This window comes from Trachypithecus francoisi, unplaced genomic scaffold (assembly GCF_009764315.1).
Source record: "Trachypithecus francoisi isolate TF-2019V2 unplaced genomic scaffold, Tfra_2.0 Lachesis_group11, whole genome shotgun sequence".
NCBI lineage: Eukaryota > Metazoa > Chordata > Mammalia > Primates > Cercopithecidae > Trachypithecus > Trachypithecus francoisi.
Genome location: NW_022681456.1, coordinates 62,255,162 through 62,267,642, shown reverse-complemented (window position 1 = coordinate 62,267,642; position 12,481 = coordinate 62,255,162). Strand labels below are relative to the sequence as shown.

Below are 12,481 nucleotides of genomic sequence, written 5' to 3'. Positions count from 1 at the left end.
ACATCACTGAATATAGGTGAGATGTCTACCCCAACAGAATATTCTCAACAATGCAGCCAGAGTGATGCCTTAAAAATATAAAACAGATTATGTCAGTCCTTTGCTCAAAACCCTGTAAGAGGTCACCATTTCACTAGGAATAAAAAAACAAAGTTCTTATAAGGCTCTGTCTATAAGATCTGCCCCCTCTTGCCATCTCCAACAGCTTCTCTCCCATTATTCATTCCCCTCACTCTCTCTTCTGTATTAGTACAGGACTCCTGGTTCTTCCCCAAACATGTCAGGCATCCTTCTGTATTATGGTCATTTCTCTAGTTCAGCAATGCCCAAACTTCAGCATGTAGCATAATCAACAGAAGGGCTGAATACAGATTGCTAGGCCCCATTTCCAGAGCTCCCAGTTCAACAGATCTAAGGTAGAGACTGAGAATTTGTGTTCTATCAAGTTCCCAGATAATGCAGTCCCCAGAAACCACATTTTGAAAATCACTGCTCTAGTTATTCCTTTTGTGTAGAAGCCTCTTCCACCAGAAATCCATTTGGCTATTCCTTTACTGTCTTCAAAGTCTTTCTTTAAATCTCACCTTCAAATAGATACCTATGCTAACCACCCTATTAGTGCTGCAAGCTGTATCCTCAATATCCCTTTCCGACTTACCCTGCTATACTTTCTCTCTTTCGTAACAGTTAATTTACTCATCATGTTTACTGTTTTACCTTCTAAAACGCAAGCCCATGAAAACAGAAGTGACTATTTTGCTCACCAATTTATTTCCAAGAGTGTGGAATAAAGTGCTCAACTAATTTTTGAATGAATGGAAGAATGAAATAAAAAACATCCACTAAAATTTGCAATTAGGTCACAGAAAACTACCATGAGTAGTTTCAGTATTGTGATGGGGGTAGAAAAGCAAACTGTATTGGGCTAGTAAGGAAATGAGAAGTAAAGTGAAAAGCTGGTACAGACTACACGTCTCAGAAGTCTTACTGAAAAGAGGAAGAATACTTGACATAATTTAAGACAGAATGTAGGATAAGGTGGAAGAGGATTTCCATTTTTGGATGGAAAAGTCAAATATATTAAGAACACTCTAAGGAGACAATGGTTCAAGATAAAGTAGAATAAATAAAGCAAGGTCCCAGAGAAGGCAGAAGAAGTTAGAGCCAGGGGAACAAGTTAAAACAAAATGGTCATGAACAAGAGAATCATTACCCTCAGGATGAAAGAACTGAAGTGAAAATTGATATGGATTACAAACAAGTTTATGGTCAGGAAGTGAAAAGCTGGAATTGAGTGTGATTACCTCAAATAAGAGACAAGCTTATATACTGACAATAATAAAGTTTGAGTAAAGGGCCTGAAAAAGTTATGAAGGTATAGAAGAGTTGTCAAGAGATATGGAAAAAAGGCTCACCAATAAAATAAGTTTGATAGTAGAATCTTGGTGAGGATTGGTGGGGAAATATACATGTAGAAACAATTATATAATTTACTGATTCAGATGACATTTTAGCTTCTTTGATTTTCCTCCAATCACTCTTCCATACTGATGCCAGTTATTTTTCTAAAACACACATCTGATCACATCATTTTCTTGCTTAAAAATATTTAACAGCCTACCCAATGTTTAAAGGACAAAATTCAAAATCTTTAGCAAAATATTAAACATCCCTCCCAATCCAACACTAACTTGTCCTTTTATAATTTTATATCCAACCACTCACCTAAAAAAACACCATTATCTCTCACACTGCATACATATTTGATGAATCTCAATGCCCTTAAAAAGCCCTCTGTGCCTATCTGCTCATTGGGTTCCTTCTCACTTCCCCAGTGGAAAAGATTCATTTTTCCAGAAGTATATCAAACATTTACATCTCTACAAAACCTTTCTAAATCCAGGTGAGGATATTTAATCCTTCCTGTGTTACTCTAGGCTTTCACACATAACTCATATTATACTCCATGATAGTTATTTGTGTGTCTTTTCTTAATCATCACTTAGGTTTACAACCAAATTCACACTATACGGGCAGCCAGTGAGGGCTGAACTGATTTCAAGGCTAAAGTCTTTAGCAAATTCTCTCTGGGGAATGTATCTTTGTCCCAGGTCTCAAAAACTTCCCACTACTAAAATTCAAAAGAAAATGACCACCTCACATTAAAACAAAACAAAACAAAACCACTAAATGTTCAAGAAAGAAAGTACCAAAAATGAGTAATAACAAAAACAAACATCAGAAATCAAACTCCCAAAGACCTCAGATATTGAAAATTAGCAGGGATAGGAGATAAAACAAAACAGACCTATGGTTAATTTGTTTAAAGGAACAAAGATAAAGCTGAAATTATAAGCAGGGAGAAGAAAAGTGCAAAGAATGATCAAAGTGATTTGAAAACAAACAAAAATGAAATAAAAATAAAAACTGTAATTGAAATTTAAAACTCAGTAAGTGGGCTTAAGGCAAATCAGATACAGCTGAAGAGAGAATCAGTAAAATGAAAGATGTATCAGAGAAAATTTTCCAGAATATATCAATTACAAAGTGACAGAAACTTAGAGAAATTAGGAGACATGAAAGATAAAGTACGATGACTTAACATAACATACATCTATACAGAGTTCCAAAAAAGAGAGAGAATGGGATAATATTCTAAGAGATAGTGATCATTTTTTCAGAACCAATGCAAGATCCAATGCAGATTCAAGAAACAACAAATTCCAAGCTGGATACAAAAAAAGAAATCTACAATCAGCACATCACAATTCAACTACAGAATATCAAAGACAAAAAGGATATTTAAAACAATCAAAGAAAAAAGATTATCTTCAAATTGGAAATCATTAAGACTGATAACTTTTGAAAATCAACAATGGAAGTCAGAAAATATTGTTAGTAAGAACATAATTAGGGGCTGGGTGTGGTGGCTCACACCTGTAATCCCAGCATTTCAGGAGGCCAAGGCAGGAAGATCACTTGTGCCCAGAGTTTGAGACCAGCCTAGACAACATACTGAGACCCTGTCTCTACAGAAATTTTTAAAACATAGCCGGGCATGGTAGTACATGCCTGTGGTCCCAGCAACTCAGGAGCCTGAGGTGGGAGGATCACCCAAGCCCAGGAGGTCAAGGCTGCACTGAGTCATGATCACACCCCTGCACTCCAGCCTGGGTAACACAGTGAGACCTTATCTAAAACACACACACACACACACACACACACAAAGAGAATGTATTTATACATATATAATTCCAGACATAATACAAACAGTGAGCCAAGAAAGTGCTAAAAATATAGGCAAAACTTAGCAAACATCATTCTTTGTATTTTGGGGAAACGGTAAGGTTCTTGATTAACTTTAAACATTGGCAGGAATATAAGACCAGAAATTTAGTATTTAACTTCCAAACTAGCAAATGAAAAAAAAAATTGTGTGAAGAAAAATAAGAGACTAAAAAGAAAAAAAAAAAAAAGAAATAAAACCAAATGTCAATAATCATAAAAAATGTGAGTAGACTATGTTTAAGCTAAAGGACAAAGATTGTCATACTGAATTATAAATTAAAACCAGCTCTATACTATGTACAAGTAATATCTGAGACATGAGGATATAGAAAGACTGAAAGGGTGGGAAATTATATAAAGAGAAAGATGATGTGGCTATTAATATGTAAGACAAAATAGTCTTTTAGGCAAAAACGTCAGAGATAAAGTCACTACATAATGACTTAATTACCCAGCTTCAAAGTATTTAAAGCAAAAAGTAAAAATCACAAATCCATCATCACACTGGCAAATTTGAACAAACTTCTCTTAGTAGCTGATCAAGCGTATCAAAAAATAAAAAAGTGAACAACACAAAAAGCTCAAGTAATCTACAAATTTCTTTCAAACATACACAGAACTCTTACAAGAACTGATTACATACTAGACAACAAAGGAAGTCTTTAAGTATTTCAAAAGATTGGGTATCATAGCAATCTTATTTTCTGACAGTATGATCGACTTAGATATCAATAAAAAACACTGCTAGACAACCTACATGTTTCGAAGAAACATACTTTCAAGTAGCCTACAAGTCAATGAAAAATAAAAATTTAGAAAATATTTAGAATGAATGAAAAAAGTTAAAACATCCCAACTTGAGACAGAACTAAAGTCAAATTTGATGGCCTAAAATGATCTTAATAGGAGAGAGGCTGAAAAACCTCTGTACTTATTTCAGGGGAAATTAAAGAAGACAGCAGGGAAAAAACCTATGTACTTATTTCAGGGGAAATTAAAGTTTAAGAACCTATGTACTTATTTCAGGGGAAATTAAAGAAGAGAGCAGGGGAAAAAAAGGTACAACTTACAAATACTACAGATAAAGTAAACAATTCTTAAGAATAATTTTTATAACTTCTATAACTTATAGGAAAGACACATTACAAAAAATATATAGTTTACATAAACTGCCTTAACAGAAATAGAAAACACAAAAAGTCAGATTAAAACCTTCTTGGAAAAAAACTCTACCCAGGCCCAGACAATTACCAGCAAGATCTACCAAGTATCTCAGAATGTTTCCAATCTTAAACTATTGCAGAGAAAAAAGATGAAACCAGCCCCAATCGATTTGAGTATCACAACCTTACACTACAAACTGGCAAGGAAAAAGAGGGGGGAAAAAATTACAGGCTATGAACATAGCCTGTAAAATTCTAAATAAAACACTAGCAAACCTTCATTTGTAATTGCTGAAAGTTGGAAAAACCCAAACATAATTGGGAAATGGATAAACTATAGTATGATGGGATACTCAACAAAAAAGAACTACTGACATATACAAGTACATGAATGAATTTCGAACACATTATGCTCAATGAAAGAAGTTATAATCAAAGGCAATATACTGTATGATTCCATTAATGTGACATTCTGGAAAAGGCAAAACTATAGGGACAGATCAGTGGTTACTAGGTGAACTAAGGGCTGAGGGAGGGGATAACTACAAAGACACTTGGAGAAACTGTTTGAGGTTGATGAAAGAATTCTGTATATTAATGGTGGCTGGTGATGGTTACACACTGTCTGCATTTGTCAAAACCTGAAGAACTACACACACATTTATAACGTTAAAAGGTAAGTTTTACTGTATATAAATTATATCTTAAAAATAAAGAGGAAAAGAAAAAACAAGCCAAATCCATGATTTAAAAATGGTATATCATAAACTGTATTAAACGCAAGCATACAAGGGTGGTTTAATACTAGAAATAAATTACATAATTCATTACACTAACAAATTAGAATAAATTAGATGCTCATCCCAATAATGAAGAAAAAGGATTTTGTAAACTTCAACATCCATTCACACTGAAAATTTCAAACTAGGAATAGGAGTAAAACCCTCCCTTACCCCATAAGGGATACCTACAAAAAAATTAACATCATATTTAATGACAAATGTCAAAACCATTTTCTTTAAATTAGGAAACAAAGGTGTCCACTATTATCACTTATGTATAACATTCTATTATAGAGGCCAGCATGTCAGGCAAAAAAAAAAAATAAAGAAATAAAGACTAAAAGTAAACAAAATTAGTAATTATTCAATAATATGTCTACACAGAAAGTACAAAATTTACAGATAATTACAATCATTTAAATGAGCGTACAATCATTTAAATGAAGTACACTACCAAAACAAGTAGTTACTCCTTTAGAGAAAGAACAGTCATTACTAACTGAAATATTTAATTCCATTACCTTGACTAGAATCAGTAGTGTCGGATTTCAGGGAAAGCGGTTTTGCTCCATCTTTAACTTTTTTCAAACGGTTCTTATCTCCTGGTAAAGTCAATTTTTGCCTGAGTGGTTTTAATTCAAATGCCTGAAAAGTTTTGACTTGTGTTTTCTCCTCAGGAGCTATTTCTTTACTTGAATCCTTTGTAATACTGACATTATCAGTGCTAGTTTGGTCCTCAAAGTTCAATGTTTTAGGATCTTCCTGCACATTCTCTTCTTTGCTACTCAATGCTAGTTTTTCATCCTTATTGATGCATTCTAGTTCCAATTGTATTTGCTTATACTTTAGAAGCAAATCTTCAAAAGTTTCTTCCACACAGTTTTCATTTTTTGATGAATAATTTTGTTTTCTTGATGGAGACCTTCCAAAACTTTTGGCTGAGCAGCATATTAAGGAAACCAGTTTCCAAAAATTTTCCACAGTTAAATTTAACAACAACAAAAAAAAAACCACATAGATTATGGATGAATTTTCTCCCTTTTTAATTTTTCAAGAAAAATGAATCAATATTTTTAAATTACTAAATTCCATTTAATGTATGTGCAGCTAATACCCACTTTCATTATGTGTCCATACTTGAATTTAGTAAGTACCATATAAATAGTACACTTACAAAATCACTAGTGTCATAATTACCAGTAGTATCCATAGATAGTCCACCTAGTTAGGTTATATAGCATCCTTCCTTCTGTAAGTGCCAGGAAAGTCATAATTAGCTGTATGTTAAAGATTATTTTCTGAATGAAGAAGGGAGAAACTGAATGGTTTGTCACGGATGTGGATAATTTACACTTCAGGGGGCCGGGTGCGGTGGCTCACGCCTGTAATCCCAGCACTTTGGTAGGCCGAGGCAGGAAGATCACTTGAGGTCAGGAGTTCAAGACCAGCCTGGCCAACACGGTGAAACCCCATCTCTACTAAAAATACAAAAATTAGCCAGGCGTGGTGGTGCAGGCCTGTAGTCCCAGCTACTTGAGAAGTTGAGGCAAGAGAATTGCTTGAACCCAGGAGGCGGAGGCTGCAGTGAGCCAAGATCCCACGGCTGCACTCCAGCCTGGGCAACAGAGGGAGACTCCGTTTCAAAAAAAAGAAAACACTTTAAAATAGTACTCAAAATATATCTCCTATTTTTCCCCTACAGAGAAGGGAAAATGTAATGAAAATAATCTGAAGCAACTGTTCTTATTTTCTTCTCTAACACAGTGATACACGAAAAGTAACTTCTTCCTTAGAAACAGCTACACAATTTCAAACTACAATTTTTATTCTAAACAATTCATACATGAGAATTGTTATACCTCATTTTTCCAGACCAGGTATTAGCAAGAGAAAAGACAGCACTTCCTGGGATTTTAATATACCATTTATAGATTTTTTCCTTTTTTTGAGACAGTCTCACCCTGTCAGCCAGGCTGTAGTGCAGTGGCGCGATCCTGGTCACTGTAACCTCCGTCTCGCAGGCTCAAGCAATTCTCCTGCCTCAGCCTCCTGAGTAGCTTGGATTACAGGTGCGTGCCACCATGCCCGGCTAATTTTTGTATTTTTAGTAGAGATGGAGTTTCACCATGTTGACCAGGCTGGTCTCGAACTCCTGACCTCAGGTGATCCACCTGCCTTGGCCTCCCAAAGTGCCGGGATTACAGGCATAAACCACCACACCCAGCCTATAGATCATTTTCAGTTGGCTAGGATGTAACAATACAGTACCCCAAATATGGTTCTTCTATTTAAACTCCTCACAGGACAAGCAGCAGAAAAGGTTTTTAAACTCTCCTGATGATCAGTTCTAAAAATGAAAATTACCATCATTTGAGAAACAAAAATAAGCAGTAAGTACATCTGAAAATCTTAACAGTTCTACAGCAAAACTGTTCTAGTAAAGCTCTGGTTTTCTGATCTCTTCAAAGTCAAGTTTCTTGCAAGAAAACCAGTTTCTCTGTATCCTTCTTACCAAATGGAATCTGGTTTCTGTCCCATTAACCTAGAGAGACTGCTGTGGCTAAGTTTCCTTATCAATGTTTCCAAACCTTATTTTTTTTTTTACCTGACCCCTATGAGAATCTGACACCATAAACCACTTCTCTTTTGGCTTCCATAACTCCGTTTCCCTTTGTTTCCCTGTTTGTTTTTTGTCTTTTAAGTCTCCATTGAGTCCTTTCTAACTTGTGAAATAATGGTGCTCTTCAGAGAGCACTACTTAGCCTCTTTCTCTTCTTATTTTGAGCATTCTAATGCACCTCCACCGTTTTACCTACCACAGGAGAGTTTACCCTGGTGAAAAGATATTTCTCTTATCTCCTACAAGCCATCCTTCGTACTGCTGCTGCCAGAGTAATCTTTCTAGAATAAAAATATAAGATTACTCCCCTTGTTTAAATTTCACTAATAAAAAAGTCCAAAATCCTGAGAATAAATATAATCTGACCTGTGCTTTCCTTTCCAAACTTACTTTTTCCCTGTTCATCACAATTTTTGCATAGCTTTGTGTCTAAGTTTGTCTGTTCTTCAACTTAACCCCAATTCGAGCGTCACCTCTATGAAGCTGGAGTTTCTCACTCCCCCTTCCCCTCTTATGCACTCTTTGTACGTAAGTTCTGTAATTATCCGCATTTATATCTTACTTTTCACTGGAGTCATTTAAAGGCACAACTGCAGTTAAAAAAAAAAAAAGACTGAAGACCTTGGAAATATCTGCAAAGGGAAATGATTAAATATACTAATAAAAATGCTAAATAGAAAAATAAGGAAAAGCAATTGAGTTACAACTATAACTGACTAATCTCCTTTAAGGCTAAAGAAAATCTATCCCTATCTATACAGAATAGCTAAGATCAAACCAACACTTACCAGATTTAATTTTATGCTTGTCAAGATACAATTTCTAACTGAACCTTGGTTTAAACAAAAAGAAGTGCTATTCAACCCCTTCAGCTACAGCTGAAAATGGAATGACTTTTTACTGATGAGAGACACTGGCCTAATTATGTTAGCTCTCATCAGATTTGAAAGTTTAAAAGAGCAGTCATTCAAGGGAGACATGCTAAGATGTACTGACAAAGTGTCTATCATTAAGAAAAATTAAGGATGAAAATAAGAACTGCAATTGAATCTAGTTTATTCTATTTCTTTAAAGTTGCAACTAGCATATCTTAGTTATTACAGTGAAAGGAGTTATGACAAAAACAGAAATAAATAAACCCTATACTCAGGCTACTTTACTTCTAAATTATAGAAATATGCCACAGAGTAACCTGCATTATTTCTTTATACAGTATTTGCAAAATAAAAAAGGTATTATTATATTATTATAATCACACAGTGGAAATATGAATTAAACTGAGTACAATCTTGATATTAAATAAATTTAAATAAAGTGTTGTAACAAATATTTTGTTTGCTCACATTATACAAAAGTAGCTGGGAACTACGTTTTCCTTCTCAAATTCTTAAAAAGAACACCACCTCTAGGATGAATCAGTGATACTCCATGAGGAAAACAATGAGCAGAGAAATAAGCATCCTTTTAAGTGCAGCATCTGTGAAAAGAAAAACAGTAAGATACCTTATTTATGACAAGTTACTACAGAAATCAAAGTCACACAAGACTGGATATTTCCCGGTACTTTTTTTTTTTTTTTTGCAACATCATATGCCAGTTTACTAATAAAAACGTACAAGCTTATCAATTAATAAAAGTCTATGGTAGAGGCCCAAAATAGTAGTGAATAAACACGCAGAAGGAGGACAAAAGCAGAAAGCCCACTCACCTCCCCCTTTTCTAATACAGAATAAAAATTTTAAGAAAAATTTTTGAGCTCCCATAGTACTTTTTATACACATACCTCAGTTTCAACTTTTTACACTAAACTACAACTACTTATTTTCATTTGTTTCCCTAATACAAACTACAGGTTTCATCTTTGTACCTTTACAAAACACATAGACTGGTGGCTCTCACCTATAAATCCCAGCACTTTGGGAGTCCAAGGAAGGAGGATCTCTTGAAGCTACAAGTTCAAGATCAGCCTGGGCAACATAGCAAGACCTCGTCTCTTCAAATTTTCTTAAATAAATTTAATAAAAAAATTTTTTAATTGAAAAAAATTTAAAATCATACACACACATATGCTCAAACAGCCTTTCTGGCTTTTGGATTGAAAATAGACTACAAATCCATGGATTAAGAAACACCGTGGGCAGAGGTTTTCTAACCTTCTTGGAAGAACCATTTTAAAAAGTTAAATATCTACATAATTTTCTTTTCTTTTCTTTTCTTGAAACGGAGTCTCGCTTTACCTTGCAGGATGGAGTGCAGAGGTGCAACCTCTGCTCACTAAAACTCCGCCTCCGGAGCTCAAGCGATTCTCCTGCCTCAGCCTCCCGTGTAGCTGGAAATACAGGCGCCCAGTGCCACGCTGGCTAACTTTCTTATTTTTAGTAGAGACAAGGTTTCACCATGTTGGCCAGGCTGGTCTCGAATTCCTGATCTCAAGTGATCAGCCACCTCGGTCTCCCAAAGTGTTGAGATTACAGGCGTGAGCCACCACGCCCAGCGCCTACATGATTTTCTCTGAAACAATCCTAAAATGTTCCTAACCCAATTTTTGGTTGCAGAAGTAAGGTTTTTCGGGGGACTAGCATCAGAAGCTGCCGTTTCTTACCTAAATGTACATTCCTTGCCCCTTTTACATCATGACATTTGAGAAAGACCTATTTTGGACCTAAGTGTTCTATAAAAGTAATTCTGATTGTCTTCCAAATAACTGTCATTACTTTTAAGTTTCATATATAATGACGAAATTAAAAATCACACTATGGGAATTACAACCAGTAATGAAAGTCTTTAAATTTTTGCAATGGTCACAGTGTAAGTCAAGATAGGTTTTACAAACCCATTATAAAACAGGAAACCTTCAGATGATTGATTCCTCTGTATAAATCCTGAGTAAACTCAGTAACGTTTAAAACTGAGAATAAGGTTAGAAGTAGCAAAAATCTGGTATGTTACTATTTCCTTTCTCAACGTATCTGTAATCTCCACCCTCGCATACACATTCCTTCACTCTAACATATTAAAATAAAAATGCTGATAAGTTTATCTTTCTCTTTCTGGCCCTCATTTGGTCAGCACGAAGAGTTACACAATGCGCGAAAGTGAACACAGATACAAACGTAAAGGAGGTAAAGCGTTCCGAAAAGATCAAATGAATCAAAAAACTCTGAAACAGACTTGTTAAAGACACCAGAGTGTTTTTTTAACCTCCCCACCCCCCCCCTGCAATTTAAAAGGCAGCAACCGGAATAAATCAAGATAAAAACAGAATCACGAAAATAGTGCAGGACTGCGCAGACTGAAACTTTTACAATTTTCAATGTCAAACCGCAATATGATAAAGCAACAGTATTTTTTGTTTATGAATATTTTTTCTCTAACAATATGTCAACTTCGCATAAAATACAAAGTTTCTGTCCCAGCAAAAATACAAATGCTAATGAAACTTGGGCTTCTACGGTATAATTACAAATCAGACTTAACTGTCTTAGATTTCATTAGCTTAACCCAATCCATAGCACGTTAATATATCCAATGAAGCAGTCTTAAGAATAACGCTATAGTGTGACACACGGGGAATTACCAAAGAACAACTTACTTTAAGTATACTGACACAGGGAGAAATCAGCGGTTCTGATGATTCAAAGTTACACTCGTCTCACAGACCTAGTAATGACGCTAAAGGGAACTTTGGTAAGTGACACACCCAGCGCCGACCGCCACGTTAAGGATACAGCTCTTCCGAGGTGGAGAGGGCTCTCGCCAGCTCTGACTGCTGCTGAACCCGGATCCTGCTCCTCCTCCCAGAGGGGGTCTGCACCCCGGCTTGCCTCCTCGCTCACCCACTCCTCGCCCCCGACTCCAGCGACTCCCACCCCGGTAAGGCCTGCCTCGAAAGCGGAAACGGTCCAAGGCGAGGTGGCTCCGCTCCCAGAAAGACGGCCGGGGACTGCTTTCGGACAGTGAACTCGAAGGCATCCGTACAGAGGGCGGATGAGACCGGAATGGTTCTTTGGGTCGGTAGCTGCTGGGTCCCCTGAGGTGGCCCCGCTCAGACGCGTGCCGCGAGCGTGAGAAATTCCTCAGCTGCTGCTGAGAAGAGGACGATGACGAGGAAGAGCCACCGCCTCCGCCGGATCCACCGCCCCGGGCCGAGTGAGGAGGCCTTCGCCGCGGATAGGGTAACAGCCCGCCGCCACTGCTGCTGCTGCTGCTCCGGCTCCGTATCTGGCTGTTATTATCGTCGTCACTGATCTCCCCATCTTCAAGCTCCCCTTCTTCCTTCGGCGAGAGGCCACTGGAGGCCGGGGCCGGAGTATCTGCGGTCGCCATCCGGGGAGCAGCGCCTTCCACACAACCTTAGCTCTCCGGCCGGGGATCCACCCGATAATTGCCTCGTTTCCGCCGGGTCGGTGCGGTCTTACCCTACTCGCACACCTAGCGGCCTCTGTTCCCCAACTTCCCCACACCCCAGCTTTCTCTCGCCGGACCGTCGCAACCCAGTTCCTTTTCCTAGCGCCCCCTTGCTCCTCAGCGATCGGGGTTCTTCCGCCTCGCGAGAAAGGGACTCTGGTAGCGGCTGTACCCGAAACGTCACTTCCTGCGACACGCAGGAAACAAAGGCTCACAGTTCA

The 12,481-nt window shown here is 37.3% G+C and overlaps 1 protein-coding gene across 2 annotated transcripts in view; it reads right to left on the bottom strand.

Moving 5' to 3' along the window:
- ZFC3H1 (zinc finger C3H1-type containing) overlaps nt 1-12,394 on the bottom strand; it is a 53,641-nt gene extending 41,247 nt beyond the window's left edge. The window contains exons 1-2 of one of the 2 annotated variants that reach the window (XM_033221263.1): nt 11,582-12,394; nt 5,755-6,171 (exon numbers count right to left, since the gene is read on the bottom strand). In XM_033221263.1, coding sequence (XP_033077154.1) covers nt 5,755-6,171; nt 11,582-12,179 — 1,015 coding nt within the window. In that variant the 5' untranslated portion in view covers nt 12,180-12,394. The other variant, XM_033221264.1, reaches the window with a different exon arrangement.
- Between the last annotated feature and the right edge of the window lie 87 nt (nt 12,395-12,481).